General features: G+C 41.4%; 1 protein-coding gene across 2 annotated transcripts in view; it reads left to right on the forward strand.

The window, feature by feature from the left end:
* Positions 1–19,994, forward strand: part of sik3 (SIK family kinase 3) — a 34,008-nt gene continuing 14,014 nt past the window's right edge. The window contains exons 1-15 of one of the 2 annotated variants that reach the window (XM_034096692.2): positions 1–333; positions 10,726–10,842; positions 11,382–11,445; positions 11,990–12,151; positions 12,347–12,471; positions 13,076–13,199; positions 13,419–13,537; positions 14,131–14,241; positions 14,520–14,654; positions 15,124–15,201; positions 15,766–15,875; positions 16,250–16,406; positions 17,323–17,472; positions 17,555–17,628; positions 18,730–18,864. In XM_034096692.2, coding sequence (XP_033952583.1) covers positions 43–333; positions 10,726–10,842; positions 11,382–11,445; positions 11,990–12,151; positions 12,347–12,471; positions 13,076–13,199; positions 13,419–13,537; positions 14,131–14,241; positions 14,520–14,654; positions 15,124–15,201; positions 15,766–15,875; positions 16,250–16,406; positions 17,323–17,472; positions 17,555–17,628; positions 18,730–18,864 — 1,952 coding nt within the window. In that variant the 5' untranslated portion in view covers positions 1–42. The remainder of the gene's footprint in view (positions 334–10,725; positions 10,843–11,381; positions 11,446–11,989; positions 12,152–12,346; positions 12,472–13,075; positions 13,200–13,418; positions 13,538–14,130; positions 14,242–14,519; positions 14,655–15,123; positions 15,202–15,765; positions 15,876–16,249; positions 16,407–17,322; positions 17,473–17,554; positions 17,629–18,729; positions 18,865–19,994) is intronic. The other variant, XM_034096693.2, reaches the window with a different exon arrangement.

The following is a 19,994-nucleotide window of genomic DNA, read 5'->3' on the forward strand; positions in this document are numbered from 1 at the left end:
GCTGCGCAAGGCTGCTTGTTGTTCCCGCAGAGAGGCGAGAAGATGGCGGCCGTGTCAAGCGGAGGTGCTGCTGGGTCCGCTGCGGCCGGGATTACGCACTCTGCCCGACCGACCCACGCAGGCATGGGCTCCCAGAACCGAGCCCAGCCACCCTCCGGTATCAGCCACTCCGGTCGCACCAGCACGGCCCCCGGGTGCATCACCAATCCCGGCCACACTTCGGCCACCAGGCCCCCCCCAGCCCGAGTGGGCCACTACGAAATCGAGCGGACCATCGGCAAGGGAAATTTCGCGGTTGTTAAACTAGCCACACACATAATTACCAAAGCAAAGGTAAGAACATTGATGTCCGAGCTTTATCTAGGAACATATACGCGTTGTCATTATTTCATTTTCGGTCTTTTCGACCATGTAGTCGGGATGACGCTGGGGCCTTCAGGCTCTGGAGACACAGCTTTGGTGACACCGCTGCTTGTTGGGGGGGTCCATCCGACACGGGGCATCACTTCTAACTACTGGACACAAGCGCAATTAGCATAGGATACATCTCGTTTTATATATATTAGGTAGTAGTGTGTTTTACGTAAAGCTCAAAAGGCCTGGGGTTAATGTATGTGTAGAGGACGGAGAGAAGGGTATTGACGAAGATGAGAAGAGGAGACAGAAATGTTCCGACTCTACGTTAGGAGCTAGCTTAGCTTACTAGCTAATTAGCTGTTTGGCTAGATGCAGATATATTTAAGGCTTGCCAACACACACGTTTAAAAGTTAGCTTGATCCTCCTAGATAACTAAAGTAAAGAGCTGCTAAAGTTCAAAGACGTAGTTTCTCAAGTATTATGACTCTTCACGAAATTCAACGTAAAAGTACCACTCAACTGTTTCAAGCAATAGCAGATGCAGACACTGTAGCTGTTTAAGTTTTACAATTCGCTTTTATCATTTCGCTTTTCTTACAACTTAATAATACAACCGTTATTTCACGGTGTAATTAAACCAGTTTGTGCACCACTTTGTGTGTTATTAAGATATCCCAATAACTAACTGGATGCCATTTTATGAGGCCTTTCGGACAAGAAAACATTGACATGGAAAAATTAGTGGTTTGAAAACTGCCACCACACACTTTGAGTGCACGTAGATGCTTTTGCATAAAGTGGGCGACTGTTAGCAGTATACTGGATGATTGACGAATTCAATTGCAGACTCTATTATCAACAAGTTATATTCACGCAAAGCACTATCATTAATGAGTAGGTGGGTTACATTGAGGTTTTCCCCAAGTCGGTCTAGTGCTACAATTGTATAAGCCTGATCATTAAACCCAAGTGTTAAATTGTACCCATGCTTTTAAAAGGGACTGTTAACATTATATTTGGACTTGTATTCTAGATAGGGGAAATGTGGGACCTTACAAGTGGAAGAAGTTGCTTAACTAAGTAGTGTTTATCTTTTCTGTTGACCATTTGGATTAAGTTCCTCAATGTTTAAAGGCTCTATTTTCCTGTATGTCGTCTCTTAACACTTTAGATAACATCTATGTCTTCTTGGCCTGCATGATGGTGTAATAAAGTGCATTTGACAACCGCAGAATCAGACATACATCTGTTCTACTTATGCCCATATGTTTAGGGTAGTGACATGAGAAGATGATATGAAGATTGTGATCAATATGCAATTCTCCTACAATGGATACTTGGTTAAACACAAAACAAACGAGGGGTGGCTGAGCCTAAGCTTACAAAGTACTCCTGCAACATTATGTGTATGTGTGTCACAAGCCCACAAGTGTGCAGCTTTACCTCTATGCCCTTGTTGACATACACACACAGACAGGCAGACAGTCATTTGTGTGTTTTGCTCCACATCTCAGATAACCTTCCAGTTAGTTTCATGAAGCCAAAATACCCTTGGGTCAGGGTAGTGTTTTATTTCAATGCTGCAGGATATGTATCTGAAGGACTGTAGCTGTGTTGATATGACTGTAATGTAATTTACAGACTTGTAGGTGTGAGCACAGTGTTTTCTGTTTGTCATTAAAGCTATACAAAGACAGTAGCTGTGTTATAGGGTGAACGATTGATGAGCTGTTTGTGACGCTTTTCTTATGTGTAAGCCTGTTTATGCTTGCCTGGATGTGTGTGTGTCTGTGTCTGACTGAGTGTGAGAGATGGGCAGAGGACACAATGACAGTGGAACACGTACAGAAAGAATGAAAGAGAGTCCTTGTTTGTAGACTATTAATGGGGATCACAGACAGAGCAGTCAGATTATGGTTTTTCACCAACCAGCACGCCAGTTGCTCATGAATATTGGAGGATTGTGTAATTTTAGATGCCTGTGGATACCATGAAGAATATCGATATGATGATCAGTCATCAGATAAAATGTTCCTCGGAGCCTTGTTTTATGGCCTAGGTTTTATAATGATCCAATGAGAAATGCTGACAAGTCAAAGGTAGCCTAACAACTCTCTCCATCGTTAGATAGGGCTGATGATATCCTGCAGTGTCACACAGCAGTGGACATGATTATTTATATTATTTGCTAATTTATGTATACGTTTGTTAACACAGACAGTCACACAACACACTTTCGATGGTGGTTGGCGAGTAAGCTGCATGTGGATGCTGTAATAGTGAAAGTTAATCTCTTCCAGACAAAGGCCAGATAGTGAGATAGAAGTCAAAACATTTTGATTGATACACTCGTACAAAGACAAACACTTGAAGTTTTCTTGGTTACACTATGAACTAAATAAACTGTAAAACATGTTTCAAATGTGGCTTGCATAGTACACATCAACACTATTTGTATTCAAGTCTGTGCCCATTCTTTGATGCAAATTGGTCAAAGCCAGTGTTGTTCATGTCCACCATTCGAAGTCATGATAAAATGACCTTGAAAGCATGTTTAAGAATGTTCATTGTGTACACATGTTGTGTAGTAGGTATCACATAAAGCTTGTTGAAAGCATATGTTTAGAAGTATTATTTTCTAGTTGACTGAAGATATAGAACTGTTCACCCTTCACCACTATTTGTTAGGCTATTTATCAGGTCTGTAGTGGCCTTTTGTTTCAATGCACTTGACTTGAAATTATATTTCACATCCTGGCCACATTCCATTACAGATGGCTTGTTTGCATCCATTCTAGGCCACCATTGGCTATTGAATGGCATTCTGTTTCTCTCTGCACACTATATTGGTTTCTCAATTAAATGTTTGATCAATACTCTGGATGTGATATAACATAAATGGTTATTAGTCATGTGTAATACAACTTTGCTCAGTGCTAATATTCAGTGATGGCGACACAAGCACAGGTCTATTGTTGCAGATTTTTGTAGCAATACTCGGCTGCAGGGCAGAAATGAACAAACATATTTTACTACTGACTAATCATTTGAGATTCATTTGTTGAATGTCTAAGCATAACATTTTATATCACCAGAACCTGAAGTTTTATTTAAAGATTCCTGAATTAATCTGAATGCGTGCTAAAACTGAGAAGGATTTATTTCCACATAATATGAAATAAAATACCCTGTGATCTTGTCTCGTCTAGTCTACATTAAGCAGTCACCAGTACATTTCGAAGCTTTATTCTGTCATAATAGGCTCCATCAATACGATGAATATTTGCATGTGATGTATTGTTCGTCACGTAGTTGTCTCATTGTCACTCAGCCCTGCTTTTTGTCTTCAGTGTTAAAATAACAATGTATCATACTTGCATTGTTATTTTATTAACAATCTTTTCCTGTGGGCAATAGTCACAGTTGAATTCCCCTCCGAAAGTGCAATGTTTGCGTATGTGCAAACTTGTGTGAAATAGATTGAGGTATTGAGGTTTGGTCAGTGCCCTTGTATGACCTGACTGAGGATCAAAGACACTTAGAAAAAGCCCTCTGTTTTGTTGTGCCCTCAGCAAGGCGAGTGGTATTGGCAAAAGATGGCACGATGCGACATGGCCTGACCTGTCTGTCTGTGGGGAAGCCGCTTTTTCCCTTTCCTCTTTTTCCTGTCTTCTCCCCTTTGCTCTCTAGTGTTTCAAATGCAAGGGAAGGATGAGCAGGAGGAAGAGGCCATGCAGGAAGGTAGGAAGGTAACGTTAGGTAACATGCCTAATGTACTGTGTAACTATTCCACTCACTCCCTTAGTCACTCGCGCACAGCTCTCTAAAATGAGGCATCCCCTCTCTGTTTCTCAAAGACACACATTCAAATGTGACAAAGCCTGTTTTTCTTTTTCTTCTTGACTTATCTCCTTGCCCTCTGGTCATATCCTGCTGCATTCTAAGTAGTGTTTATCTGCAGCCAGTCGGCTTCAAACGAACACAGCTCAGACTGTGTGTGTCCTCCGGTACATGACATGAGAGAGGACGGTGTATGCTTCATCAGTACGATCCTATCCCGTTCCTGTTTCTGCCCCAGACTGATGCCAGCAGTGTGTGTGTTTCTGCATGCCACATACTAACAAGTACATGGCAGCACACACTGTGGCACTTTAAAATCACAACTTTGTGTCATCATCATCCACAGAGCTGCTTGTTGTCAGAGACGACTGTGAGTTGCCAAGGCTCCTAGTTGGAGAAAGGTCGCTCCATTGAAGTCCTACTGGTTTCCATAGAGATGATGGTGGTTCCAGCCCTCAACCACCACTTCTGAATGGAAATGGCTTGCAATTGGTTGAGCTCATTGTATGTCATGAAAAAAGCGTGTTTTAATTACATCATTATGCTGTGTTTTATGTCACTGTAAGCTGGATGGAACCAAATTAGTCAGGTGTGCTTTGGGTTTGACATTGAGTTGATTGATTAGTGAAGAAGGTTGTAGCTCTGCCGGTTCCTATTCCTCCAACTAGAAACCACAGCTGTGATGGACAAGAGCTAAGGTCTTTGCTCGATGCTGCTACTTCCACCATGGTGTTCATTACTGGCCTGTGTACTGAGAGTTGGTAATATCGATAGAATCCTCTATTAAGGTATATGCAACATTATACATTGTGATATATGGTACATTTTCCGGAGAATCAATTGAAACTGCTAGGGGATTAAATACCCAGACTGGTTTGTTATTGACTCATGCAGCAAAAATAAATCACTGACATTTATGGATATTAAGAGGCATAGCTATGTTCTATTTCTATTTCTATCTGTTCTATTTTTTATTTAACATTTCTATACTAAAAAAAAAACGAGATGTCCGTGCACTTCCCTAGTATCTTCGATTGAAACATACTGTACCACTATGGGCAGCACAACAATTAAAAAGGATTAATATTTTACATTTGTCGTCTACTTATCTCAAATGACTTGCAAGATAACAAAATAAAAAGCAGCAGCCAGGATGTTACAGTAAAAACATCCTGGGTGCCGCCATGGCATGCATCACTTACAGCAGTCCATCTCCTATCCCGTGATCCAGTCTCGGTTGAACAGGGGGCAGCAGCTAGAGATGTCCCGATCCGATCACGTGATCGGGGATCGAAGCCGATCACGTGATTTTCAAAAGATCGGAATCGGGAGAAAAAAATCGGGGATCGGGAATTCTTTTTTTTTTTTCTTTATAAAATATATATATTTTTTTTAATGTTACAAAACAAAAATGACCATGTTCACGTCTTAAAGTCATCCTGAGGTTTTGGTTTAAAATTACACAACATCATGTATGTGTTGCTTCTTTTGGGCTTGTTTTCAGACCGGGTTGCTTATTTCTCTCAAATCTGGCAACAGAGTGGGCGCAGTGTCTAACAGTAGCAGTAAGCTAACGAGAGGCTACGTTCAGCTGGTGACTCCGGAGTCGGGACAGAGAAAATGTCAGGAGTTTGGAAGTATTATAAAATTGAAAGCGAAGGCAGTGTAACAGCCAGATGCAATGTTTGCAAGGCGGAGGTTCCACGTGGTGGAAAGAACAGAGCTACGTTCAACACAACCAATCTAATACACCACCTGAGAAACAAACACCAACAACAACACGACGAGTACACAGCGGCCACTCAGGTAAAGGCACTGAAACAACCGACACTTTCAGAGACTTTTAAAAAGGAAAGAGAAACTGCCCCAGAACAGTGAAAAGGCCAACACAATAACAGCCAAGATAGCTGAATTCATCGCGTTGGATGACCAGCCGTTATCTGTTACCTTTTTTCTCTCTAAATGCATTGCATAAAGATCGAATCGGGAAAAATCGGTGTCGGCAGATTGTCAAAATCAAATGATCGGAATCGGGAGCAAAAAAAGGTGATCGGAACATCCCTAGCAGCAGCGTGTCGAGAGGTCACACCCCCCCCCCCCGTTGTCCCGTAGTTAGTCATGCCACCAATAGTTATTTGAACATGGATGGTATGGTTTTATCAGACCAATAAGAAAAGTTTGTGTGGGAAACACTGACCCGTATGCGGATATGTTTATACTGCAAAACGAGTTGGGCTGGGTTCCTCTTTGTAAACACCAATCAACCATCACTGTCAAGAGGGGAATGTGGACCGTGCAGTCAACCGGTAGTGTTTTTCTTTTGAAGTGCTCATGCGCTATAATACTTAATTGAATATGTCAGTTTCTTCAGGGAAATGAAGTATGTTGAAATAATTTATTTGCCGTACAGTGAATGATTTTGCATTGCTGTTAAAAATGAAGTATTCATTGATACCTAAATAAACAATGAATCAATCAATGATGATTTGTTTGATTTCATGATGTATATTATATAATGTGTTTTTTATTATCAGCATTGACTTGAAGTTATATTGGTTCAATTTAAAAAAAGAAAAGCTTTGCAGTTACACTTCTTTTGTCATTTTGCTGCAGCTTAGCTCGCTACATTACTCAGGGGGAAGCTTCATTGTAGCTTAGCTTTAGCTCTGGTAGCGTAAGCAGCTCGCCCCAACACACATCTCCATGATGAGGCGGTTTAAGCCTGGGCATTACAGGTGTTGTAATCTGTGTCACTTGTTGATGAAGGTTAACCTCAGACGTAATAGGTGAGGGAACACGCATGGTCATGCAAAATGCACAGCTTCCCACTGTAGACGTTACCGCATAGACCCAGTTATTTGTTTTCCTTCATTATAGCTGAGTCATGGACCTCTAAATACTTTATTTGTAAAATTCTTTGTGAACATCATGTATAACATCTTTAACTTTAATGCTGTATAGTTTTAGACATTATAGCGTTTTCATTAAAACTCTTTAAATAACCTTCTTTATCAGTGCAGGGTGCTCTAAATAAGATGTTAATTTGAAATAGACTTCATTATCCTCTACTAATTGCCGGTTCGACCGGAGTCAGTCAGAAATGTATCAAAGAATTCCAATCTTGTGAATTTGGCCACTAGAGTGATAGTTATTTTAGTAGATGTAAACATTTATTTTTCAGAGAGAAAGATTGCTAACAAGAATCATGGGAATGTTATGTGCTCGAGCAAATGGCTTAGGTTCAGTCGTAAATTGAAAAAGCCAGATGTTTGCTATGTAAACAGTTGGAAATTAGCATCATGTTTTTTTACACTATTTAACTCTTTGGTGACAATAAGATTTCCCGGTACCACTTTACAAAAAGACTACCCTTATAAAGGGTTTACGAATAGTTTGTTTTTCATTTATTAATTATGTTGTGAACACTTTATAAATTAAGAATAATGAATCGGGGGGGGGGGGGGTAGCAAGTTCGAGTCCCACTGCAGTCAGCATGTCGTTGTGTCCCTGGGCAAGACACTTCACCCCAAAGTGTTCCTGTGGATAAAAGCGTCTTAACAAATGACATGTAATGTAATAAGCTTTTAAGACATGAGAGAAACGGGGCAACTTTGAGTGGTTGCTTGCCAAATCGTAAGCCCACATTTATCTGTACTGCTAAGCCTTGTATTGGCTACTTGGCTTACTTCGTCTTCTTCATCAGCCAGCATCCTTGGTTGTTCACTGAGTTGATTCTCGTAAGTAGCCAATATAAGGCTTAGTCATCTTGCCAAATAGTGAGCCTGTGTTGACGTATGTTAGAGAACTGGTTTATAAATGGTTCTTAATGATTAATAGTGTTTACAACCTAATTCCTTTATAAGGGTAGTCTTATTGTAAAGTGGTACCGACTTCCCTATCACACACGTCCTTATAGGGGGCACGTGTGTAGCGCAATTACATTTTCTCACAAATACATTGTTGCTCTGGTCAGTACATGTGTTGTGGCAGCACTGTGTATCTTGGCCAGCCAGTGCTTTCTTATATTTGGTTCAACAGGAGGACATATTTGTATAAACTCCTAACAACAAGCTGTTGTTTTTCATGTGTTAAAGTTCTCAAAACAGGTGATCTGACCAGTAGCCTACACATCAGGCGGGGCGTGAGAAAAAATGTGCCACTTGACTACCTTAAGTGAGGTTTAAAGCTTTATAGGTTTCTTTGTAAAATTACAGTCAATTAAAAATAAAAAAGCCCCTTCCCTGCCAGCTGCAACATTAATGTAATGGAACACATTACATTTATGTAATATATTTCTTTGATATATTTGTGTAATACAATACCAAAATAAATTGTTTTATTCTGAAATGGATCTGAAATTGAGCAGAAATAATACTTTTACGGCACTATAGTACTTGGTATCCTATGTTTTTTTTTTTTTAATCTTTTGTAATCGTACAAAAGTAAATTTAGAATGAAGGACTACTAGTAAAAGAGTATTTCTATACAGAAATAGTGTGAATGTATATTGACTTTTTACTTTAAATATCGAGTAGTTCGTATGAAGTAGATATTTTATTGGAAATGATCATTTTGTGCTGTGAAGCAAGAACTGAGTGTGAGTTGTGTCGGTACAGTAAAGTGTGCAGACTCCTCCGCTGCCCACCAGCTGCTCTGAGATGGTGCTGTGTTGAGGTCACTGTCTTGTGATCTTTGGGGCTATGTGACACTTCATCTGATTGCTGCCGGCCTCTCAGGAGTGTGAGTGTGTGTACGTGTGTACCCAGATCTTTTTGATGGAAAATTCCAGAGTCATGGAAGCGGACCGAACACCCTGAGGCTGCTCAAGTACAAGCTCTCAGTCACAACATATTTACTGTACCTTGGCTGGAGCTAAAGCTGGAAACCCAACCTTTGAGATGTACACTGGTCACATGGTTGTTGGTGGAAAACAGCTTACCACTTAGCATCTCCATTCCTCTAGCTTGGTGACAACATTTGTAGTTCTTTAGAGGGTTACAAATCTCACGTTGCAAGTTGTCAGTGTACGACATGGCAGTGTACTAAGGAAAGTATTTGAATCAAGACATTGCATTAGCTTCTGTACAATTGTCCTTAAAATGAGCAGTGTGTGCAGGTGGCAGACTACATTTGGGTGTCAAAGTGTGTGATCCAGATGTCCTGTTGTACCCTCCAGAAGATACAGAGGGGCGTTATTACATCAACAAAACTGGATGACTGCCAAAGCCAAGATTAGATTCCGAGAGCTTAAAATACCACATAAACACACATTCCAATCAGATACATGCTTAAACACACATGGCAAATCCCTAATTCTTCTGTATTTTTTGTGATGGTCAGGGACTTCATGTATGACTTGTTTTACCAATTCGTCAAATATATATATTTTTTTAAGGGTTGGTGGGTTAATCACTTCATAAGGCTGGCCAATAGTCCATTAAAATGATATGGAAACCTGCATGATGGAGTACTATATATTTTTTAATGAATACGACCATGAAACTACCATAAGACATGTGTTCTCCAATTGTACAATGCCCTTGAAGGGAAGCTACACACACACACGTTCTGATCTGGATCAATGCCACTGTAAGATGTGGTGTTGTGCTATCCCAGGAGGCCCCTCTTTGCTCTCCTTCACATCCCTTTCCTGCCTGCAACAGGAAGTCACCCCTTGTCGGGCTTCAGTTGACCTTCTTCATGCCTGTTATCAGGAAAGGGAAAGCTCAGGGTGGCATAATTGGAAAGATGTGGTGCTTTTTGTGTCTGTGTGTGTGTGTGTTAACATGTTTTCACACGGCCTCGCACTGTACCCGCTCGTCTATTTTTGGACAAAGATGTGTTTTGGGGCCGTCCCATTAGCTTTGCTTGATTGAGTCATTAAAGTCATCTACCCATTCCTAAGTGGCAGCGCAAAGCTCCTGTCGCACAGCATCACTGTCCACCCTGCCGGAGCCATTGTGCGGGGATCGGCTGTTATGCAACAGACGTGCTCGCAGTTCAAGGTCAGGGTTCAGGTCAGGTTACCCAAACAAGCACATTGGTTACAACACAGTTTCATCATCTTAAGAATTGTCATTATCTGCTCGTAACATCTTGCGTTTTTAACTCTGTTTCTATGTTTTTACATGTTAGTTACTGGCATAAGCGTTGTCATGTTAAATTGAGTCTGTCTGGCTCACCCTTCAGCTCTTTTTAGTGGTTATTTTCTTGGCACATTGCCCTTCTATGATTATGTCATCATAGCAATATTGCAAGGGCACTGCGACCAATCCCCCATAATCGCTGTCTGACGTGAATGGATTAAGTTGTATTGCCTCTATTTTGAAAACACAAGAGCTGATCGACATCTTTCTTGTTTTGTCTCCCACCTCTCTTCCACTCTCTTTTTACTTCCATACTACCTCTTCCCCTCACTGTTTCCTCCTTTATCTCTCCATCTCTCTTCACCACTTCCCCCTCTGTCCTTCTCTCATCATTCATCCCTGTCTCTCCCTGCATCCCTTTTCTTGTCTCTCTGTCTCCAGGTGGCTATAAAAATAGTGGATAAGACCCAGCTGGACGATGAGAACCTGAAAAAGATTTTCAGAGAGGTGCAAATCATGAAGTTGCTGAAGCACCCCCACATCATCCGCCTCTACCAGGTACACAGCCACACTCACCCACAGAGGCGATCATGCACTCGGCTCACATGTTACACCTGAGAACCATGGTCCAATAGGAAAAGGACACAAATGCATTGTGTTGATTTAGCACGATCTGAAGTAACCAACCACTTTTTATGGGTTAACTTTATCAAGTTGTTGGCAATTCCAGCGATTTATTTGTATTAAAATATAAAATAAAGCTAGAAGAAAAAAAAAACTGTTTCTATGTTTAAGCTGTGAACATGATTTTTCACATTTACACCGAATAAACTTGTTACAAGCCTGTCTTTTATGGCATCTCGTCTGAAACGGCCCCTGGCAGTTAAAACATAATCAAGTCACTCAAAATGTGATGTTAAAATCCTCAGATACACAAACTGAAAACTGCACTGAGTTAAAAGGCAGCTTTTTTCCATTTAAATCTTCCCCAGTGTATGGCAAACTGTGCTTACTCATTGTGTTGTGTCATGGGTGAAACCGCCCATCCCTGTCAGGGTCTGTGGGTCCTGGTTGTTATCATTTGTTTATATCTCTAGGTGATGGAGACGGAGAGGATGATCTATCTGGTAACAGAGTACGCTAGCGGTGGAGAGATTTTCGGTAAGGGAGTTCCCCATACTTACCTTGATCTAGATTGTCCTCATCCTCCCCTTTCCCTCTGCTTTGTTGGTTTCTTATATCATTTTTACCATGTCATAACACAGATTATGTAGATTTTAAAAACGGACTTTTCAAAAATGTCTTACAGGACTTCAAGGTCTTTAAATTGTCTTGCAAGTTTACCCAGTGAAAATCTAAATCCAGTTAAACATTTTCGTAATAAGAAGGTTTACCTTTGACATTTGTACGTTGGCAATGCTTCTCCATTCTTGTATTGCTGTTTTGTTTATTTCACTAAACGCTTGTTTTTATGTTTTGCCAATATTACCTTCCTTAATTTGTAGTCGTATGCCTTTCTGTAACACTTATGCTATGTCCTATTTCTCAGCTTTCTTAAGTAATACAAATGAAATCCCTTCTACATTTCTCCTTGATGATCCAATGTTGTAATTTATTTGGCCAAAACAGAATCACATTCTTTACTTCTTGTATATTCAAAGATAAGTACCAAAGTCTCTAAACTGTACACTCTTTGCGTGTACAGACCATCTTGTGGCTCATGGGCGTATGGCTGAAAAAGACGCCAGGAAAAAGTTCAAACAGATTGTGGCAGCTGTCCATTTCTGCCACTGCCGCAGCATCGTCCACAGAGACCTGAAGGCAGAGAATCTCCTGCTGGACCACAACCTCAACATCAAAATCGCAGGTGTGTGTGTGTGTGTTTGCACTTCAAAATGTATGAGTGAGAAAATTAATTCAGGTGTCTTAAGCTGTCTTGTTTGTTTGGGCATTGGCAAGTATCAACATGTGCTTCTGGAGACATTTCTCGACTTGATTGCATTAACTCGGTCGGGCAAAGCGGTCTGATTGAATGAACCTACCTCTCCTCTCCCCCTCTCAGATTTTGGCTTCAGTAACCTGTTTTCTCGAGGACAGCTGTTGAAGACGTGGTGCGGCAGCCCTCCCTACGCTGCACCAGAACTCTTTGAGGGCAAGGAGTACGACGGACCCAAAGTAGATATATGGGTGAGTAGGCTTTTAGGTATGTCGGAGGCCCTATTGAGCTGCATGGTGTAGTTAATGGGGTTAAAGGTGGGGTGGGTAAGTTTGAGAAACCGGCTCGAGATACACTTTTTGTTATATTCCATGGAATGCTCTTAACATCCCGATAGCAATGAATATCTGAAGTGCTTTGACAAAAAATCCATTAAAAAAATGTCATCTGTGGAAGCCGTAGTACTGTAAAAAGCACGACCAATGGATAGCCTACCTGCCTGTCAGCCTTCCATCTGTGCACAAACTTCTCTCGTGCCCTCATTGGTCATGTGCGCGTTCGTGTGTGTTGGAGGAGGGGCTCTGTAAGGAAGTGGCAGATTTTTTTCCGGCTGTGTATTTTCAAATTCTAGCGCACTCCAGCTGGTTTCTCCAAAATTACCTACCCCACCTTTAAAGACAACAACAAATAGTCTCAATGAATGTGTCGTCTTGAAAGTATTCTGTCTTAAGATAAAGTATACAATTTCAGCTATCTTGTCTATTTATTTATTTATTATAGCAGTAATTGTTTGTCCAAGTCTATTAAAAAATGATGAACTCATGGTTTGTTTCCCGCTGTCTTTTCTATCTATAGAGCTTAGGGGTGGTGTTATATGTGTTGGTGTGCGGCGCCCTGCCTTTCGACGGCAGCACTCTACAAAATTTGCGGGCACGTGTTCTCAGTGGCAAATTCCGCATCCCCTTCTTCATGTCTACAGGTAGGATTTCATTCCACATACATCCACTTCTTGAACATAAAACAAAAATACCAAAAACAAGAAAAGTTAGATTTCCCCCCCTCTTTTCTCTATAAACCACACAAATTACAAACGGGTAATCTTCGGTGTCATTTTGCATGTTTTCAAACAGTCAAGTTGCTTTAATTTATTTGATGTTTCAAATGGTGTCATTTCATGTATGGTTGTGTTTTATTGCAGACTGTGAGTACTTGATCAGACACATGTTAGTGCTTGAGCCCAGCAGGCGGTTGACCATGGAGCAGATCTGTAAGAACAAGTGGATGAGACTAGGAGACCCAGACCCAGACTTCGACAGGGTGAGCCCCCGCTACAAGTGTTCAGCAGTGGATATCTATAGGGACATTATATGATCATGGCTCATGAAGCAAATCAAATCGGACTCATTTTTCACCTTGCTCTGAGGTCGTGGGTTTCTCTTTGACTGCACATGGTATTTTTTGAAAATCGTGTAAAATTGGATTATTTAGTGTCTTTGTGTTTGTGTCATTCTTGCAAAGATGACTCATCTCCGATCTGCATTTTCTACTGAATGTGTTAGAAAAAAAAAAAAAAAATGTCTTGCCAAATAATTTGATATTAGAGATGGTCAGGTTGAATTAGTTACTGATACGTTTATATGTTGAAAATCAGATGTATAACTAACTTCTTAACTTCTTTTAATAAAACGGGTTAAGGTTCATTTCGATTATGCTTAATGAATTTGCTTGTATGCCAAAAAAAACGCCATACTATTTCTTCCCGACTTTCTCATAGTTCTTCACAGTAACCATCTGAAATCTATGTCGCAATCTCAAACTACTTCTTTAAGTACATTTTTATGGATTAGGTGCCTTGAACTGTGAACAAAAAAAAAAAAACCTCAATGGAATTTGTCTTCTCTTTTTTCCAGTTGATAGCAGAGTGTGAGCAGGTGAAGACGGAGAGAGACACGGAGCTCATCAATGAGCAGGTGCTGATAGCCATGTGTGAGATGGGCCTGGACCGAGAGCGCACACTTCAGGTTGGGAACAAATACAAAGCTGATCCGCACAAATCAATTAAAACTACTTGCTGTGTAAAGGACGGCTGTAACGGTACACGCAAGCCACAGTAAACGCTGCGTAGGAGTCACAGTTCTTTGTGAGCTCGCTACAGAGGGAAAGCAAACTAAGTGCATGAGGAAGTGTTTCTTATCATCTGGCTACATGCACCAGACCATCACAATTTAGCATAAAAGCATTAGAGCCCTATTTAAAAATCATCTTACCGCTTGTATTTATCCTGCCTCTTCCTCTCTAGTCCCTACAAACGGATGCATACGATCACTACAGTGCCATCTACAGTTTGCTGGCGGACCGCCTCAAGAAACACAAGACCCTGCGCGTGGCCCCGCCCACACCACGCTCCATTAGCTATCCTCTAAACGCCGTACAGGTAATTAATTGTTTACTTTGTTAGCATGACGTGATGATATATTTTCAACATTCCTAGGTCAGTAATTGGTTCGCTTTGATCATATTTGAGGGTTTTGGGGTTATTAAGGTGGCTAGTAAGTATACATTTGTAGAAAAAGGTTTTTAGAAGCAGTGGGACAGTGTTTAATTATCTGATTAATAGTATGGTTTTTCTGTCGACACAATGAAATGTAATAATATGTATGAACTGATTTGCGGATATAATGCCATTTGATCAAGATCTCCTTCGGTGTCATACAATCAACAGTTGATTGTGACAGCTTGGAGAAGAGTAGTTTTGTTTAAGGGTTCTTCAGACTGTGCTCTGAGTGGAGGTGATTGCTTTAACCCACATCTGCCACTCACTTTGCACAAGTGGGATCGCTTTGCCAATAAATGAGTCTAATCGTAACCCTTCTTGCGTGTGTGTCTGTGTTCGCGTCGAACAGACGGATCCACAGGGTAATCCTGTTAGCATGACCGTTCCCCACGTCCAGCTCATCAACCCAGAGAACCAGATTGTTGAGGTGAGTGACGTTTACATCACCTTGGCAGCGACGGTCATCAAGACTGTTAAACAAGCTACGACCATGTTGTGAACTAACTCTGTTTATGTAATCACTGGCTGTCCGGTATTCTCGGTTTACTACTACAGTTTACTACGGTCAGTGTAGCTTTGGATCCATCTGCGATACACATACTTACACATGCACACACACTCAAACGGAACACACACCAAGCTGACTCACAAATGCTGTGAAACACGAGAATGCGTCAGATTACTGCATTGTAGCAGGGATTCGAATAGAAGAAATTAACTTTTAAGCACGTATTTTCTGAGTGGCAGTGTTTCCCACATAATTACATTTTAGCAGATTCAAGCAGTTGAACAAATAACATTTCTTTGAAACGATCACTGTTAAACAATGCTAAAATGTGCCACTAAATACTCTTTGGTGTCTGATAATATCCAACATCCCGTGAATTTGAAAAACATACAAAATGTATATGATCCACAAATGTTCCCAAGCATGCAACACACAAACTAAAGGGCATTAATACTAATAAATATGTGTCTATTTATTGTTTAGCCGGATGGCAACATGGCACTGGACAGCGATGAAGGGGAGGAGCCGTCTCCTGAGGCCATGGCGCGCTACCTTTCGATGAGGCGGCACACTGTGGGAGTACCAGACCAAAGGTTAAACACAACTCTCTGATCTACCATCAGTGATGTATAACCTAGTGCTACAATATCACAAAATGTATTTTATATTCTACAGCTCGTCTGTAATTTCACCTGATTACTCTAAAATCTCGGCCATTATTTCCTTACATTTTTTTTTCCATAACAACTTTTTGGTGAAAGTTAGTCTATATCTTTCAGGACTTCCATGTATGCACTGTATTGTCATATTATCTCAGTTTATTTATTTAACGCCCTTGTCAAAAGATGGTGTATGCTGTGTTTTTTAGTCAGGTTAGTCTAGTTTTTTTTGAGTTTATTCAATATTCAGTGGGCAGTTATAGTGGAGTGTGGGTTCCTTCCTGACATCCTCCCTTCTCCACCCACAGGACAGAGATGCAGGAGGACCTCCAGCAACTGCCACCAGGGTTCCCCCGTGGGGCAGTGCCTCAGCCCCCCTTCCCCCCACTGGCCCCTCAAATGAGCCAAATGCACACTCTCATGCCCACACAGAGCCTGCAGCCCACCCAGCAGCTGGAGTACAAGGTACAGTCGTAGTAGAATGTTGTACATTTGTGGCAGTAGTAACTTGTCGATGAGCCTAGTTACTTGATACAGTTTTTGTTGATTTGTTTTGTTAAAGCAGATGTTAAACAAGGCTGTAGACTTTACATTGTTATCTTTGTCCCGGAACCATCCTGACAAATAGTTTAAACTTCCCAAAGTCATTGTTAACCTTTTACTGTTTCATTATCTGCAGTTATTGTTTTTAAGATAACACACTTTTCAAAGGTTCCACATTTTTTTTAATATTGTAATTTATTATTTTATATATTTAATAGTTGCTTTAAAAATATATTTGACTAGTATTGCAATTATGTTCAATAAACTTGTGTTAGGAAATACATATTACACACATGTATAAATTCCCACTCTAACTCATATTTTACATTGGTGTGAAAACATGTTTTCAAACTGTATTTATTGAATTGCCTTATCAAAAATCAAATGTTATATTATTTGAACACAACATGATATAATACAATTTCGTCCACAGGTAATTTATCCTACTGTAATGCAATACAACCCAAAGGTTAACCGTTGGCTCCCTAAATTAGGAACATGCCACCAACCGACTGTTAGTAGTACGCCTTAGCAACCACATGTGTAGATCCTGCATGACAATGTGAACTGGGAGGCGGGACTACAAACATAAACATGTTTATTACTCTCAGCTGCAGGTACGAGTTAACCTACAGGTGTGCAGTACTAGTTTGTCCCCATTCCTGCCTCAACTGGCAAATAAAAGGAATAACGCCAATCTCCTGATCGATTATTTTTTTGGTTTATCGAAGCATCCATTATTAGAAGACTTCTCAGAATAATAAGTTACTTTTCAGAAATGCATGTGGATGGTCTAAATATTAGCCTATCTGACTCCCTGTTTCTGCCGATCCTCCAGGAGCAGTCTCTGCTGCAGCCCCCCACCCTGCAGCTGCTCAACGGCATGGGGCCTCTGGGTCGAAGAGCTTCCGACGGCGGGGCCAACATTCAACTTCATGCTCAGCTCCTCAAGAGGCCCCGGGGGCCCTCACCGCTTGTCACCAGTCCGGTGAGGATCTGGATGTCTTTTATAATAACCCCTCATATAAAACTGTCGGAAGTTTTGACTGTAAACTCTTTGCCTCTTCCAGCACCCTATCCCTGCTGTAGCTCCGGTGGATGAGGAGGGTTCGGATGGAGAGCCAGACCAAGAGGCCGTGCAGAGGTAACCCGCGGCTTTTGGTGGTGGGGAATTCTGTACAGGGGTGCTGTCTAAACTGGATAATCTGAGGCTATTATTATTTAGGTGAACATTTATTCTTTTGAGACTTTATCTCACAACATTTATTATAATCTATTGATTTTAAATACAGGAATAAATCACTGCATTCTTAGTTTTTTTTATCAGCCTTAAATATTGACTAGTCGCACGCAGGACGGTATTCCTTTTTTTGTACGACAATCACAGGAAATATTAGAAGTGGGATCAATTTATTTGTTGATTTTGAGAATTACTTTTTGAACATAGAAATGCAAAACACTGGGTTTACCCAAAACATAACAGAACCACACAGTGGGGGTTTATCGTTGTTTTATATCAGAGGTCAGAAAAGTCATCCCAATTCAGAGCATTGACGTAGTTTGAGTTGAAATCAGGACAGGGTAAAACACAGGCTTGGTGTATGGAGTTGTGATCTTGATTAAGAAGTCCAGTTTCCAGCTGCTCCTCTTCAGACAGCACCTTCTGTAGACTGTGCTGGTGTCCTGGGTTGCTGGGAGTGAGTGCCTCCAGGCTGCTCTGCTTTTTCCCACGGGAGGTGGCCACTCTGCTGTGGTGCTTACCCCATCTCTCCTCCTTTCTCCATCGCGCAAGTGCCTTCTGCCACAGTTTCAAACTGACTCTGCCACCAAATCCAGCCCTACTATCTTTCAAACCTTTTGGCCAAAAGCTTCTTTATCTCTTTCATTTCAACAAGTGCCAAATTATTCTCCAACCTTTCTCACTCTTTCGCACACAGCTTTGCTAACCCTGAAGCTTGCAAAATGAATGATAACAAAAAGAAGACATCCAGTCCAATCCTAAATTGGAAGCTGGGGGGTGTGGGTGTGGGATACCCATAAGCTATAACATCCATCTATGATGTAATTTCATTAAATGTTTTTTTCTGATTGGCTAAGATGATATGAATGATGGCACCCATTGGCAGAGATGGGAAGGGGCGGGCCTATCCCCCCGTCTCCATTAGCCAATGAGGACAGAGAGCTGACCAGCACTGCTTCCTGTCTCCCACCCTCACCCCCGTCCTCCCCCCTCCCTGCGGCCCAGGTACCTGGCGAACCGCTCCAAGCGGCACACGACGCACGCGCTCATGAGCACATCGCATGGCGAGCCCTCGGCAGAGTCACAGCGGCCCCAGGGCCCCCGCCAGAGGGGGGGCTGGGCCCTCGACACACACACCCGGTGAGGGGACACACCCGCTCCGAGCCGTATATGCACAAAAACTCACACACAAACACACATTTAATGAGGGGCATAGTAAGCCTGACTCTATCTTTTTCTCTCTCTCTCTCTCTCTCACACACACACACACACACACACACACACACACACACACACACACACACACACACACACACACACACACACACACACACACACACACACACACACACACACACACACACACACACACACACACACACACACACACACACACACACACACACACACACACACTTACAGTTGATCTCACACACACACACACACACACACACACACTCACACTCACTTGCACTTACAGTTGATCTCACACACACATTGGTGAGAATATTCTCTCACCATGTGAGAAGGTGTCACACCTTCTAAGGAGGAAAAATATGTTTTTGTCAAAAGTGGTGTATGAGATTGGAGGGTGTGGCACATGACAGACATATCTCCACATCACCAGTGCATTTAGAATAATCCTTATTTCCTCATTAACCTGGAAAAATCAGGTATGTGACCGGATCAGATTTAGCAGATTGTTCTTGTACGAACAACCTCCCAAATAGCTAAATCTTGACTTCTATTTATTCTCCCTCCTGTAGTAGCCACATTTAGTGTTCTCTGTGTTGTCCAATTCTAGCTGTTGACCCCCATAAGTATCATCCTTCACCAACTCCGTTTAAAAAAGTGTTTTGAGATAGGTGTCCTTTAGTATGTGGATGCAGTGATAAGCAGAACCTGTTGGACAATGTGTGCTGAATTGTTGAAGGAAATCACACGCTCTGTTGAGCTACAATACCGGTGTAAAGCTAGAAGTGGCATCTTTTTTCATGGAAAACTTTTTAGCAAACAGATGCTGTGATCTGCTCAACATCTGCATGCCAACTCATTGTAGTGCTCTATGCCAGTGGTTCCCAAACTTGTTGTGCCCAAGGCACACCAAAGGACAAGTAAAAATCTCAAGGCACACCTATTGTGCAAAATAGCCCTTAGCCCTTACGTGTTATCACTGATATCATGTAAAATATCTGTAAATGTGCATAATTATTTACTAATGCCAAATAAAATGTGACAAAGACAACTATATTACTCATGAAATATTTATT

This window comes from Pseudochaenichthys georgianus, chromosome 13, assembly GCF_902827115.2.
Source record: "Pseudochaenichthys georgianus chromosome 13, fPseGeo1.2, whole genome shotgun sequence".
Classification (NCBI taxonomy): Eukaryota; Metazoa; Chordata; class Actinopteri; order Perciformes; family Channichthyidae; genus Pseudochaenichthys; species Pseudochaenichthys georgianus.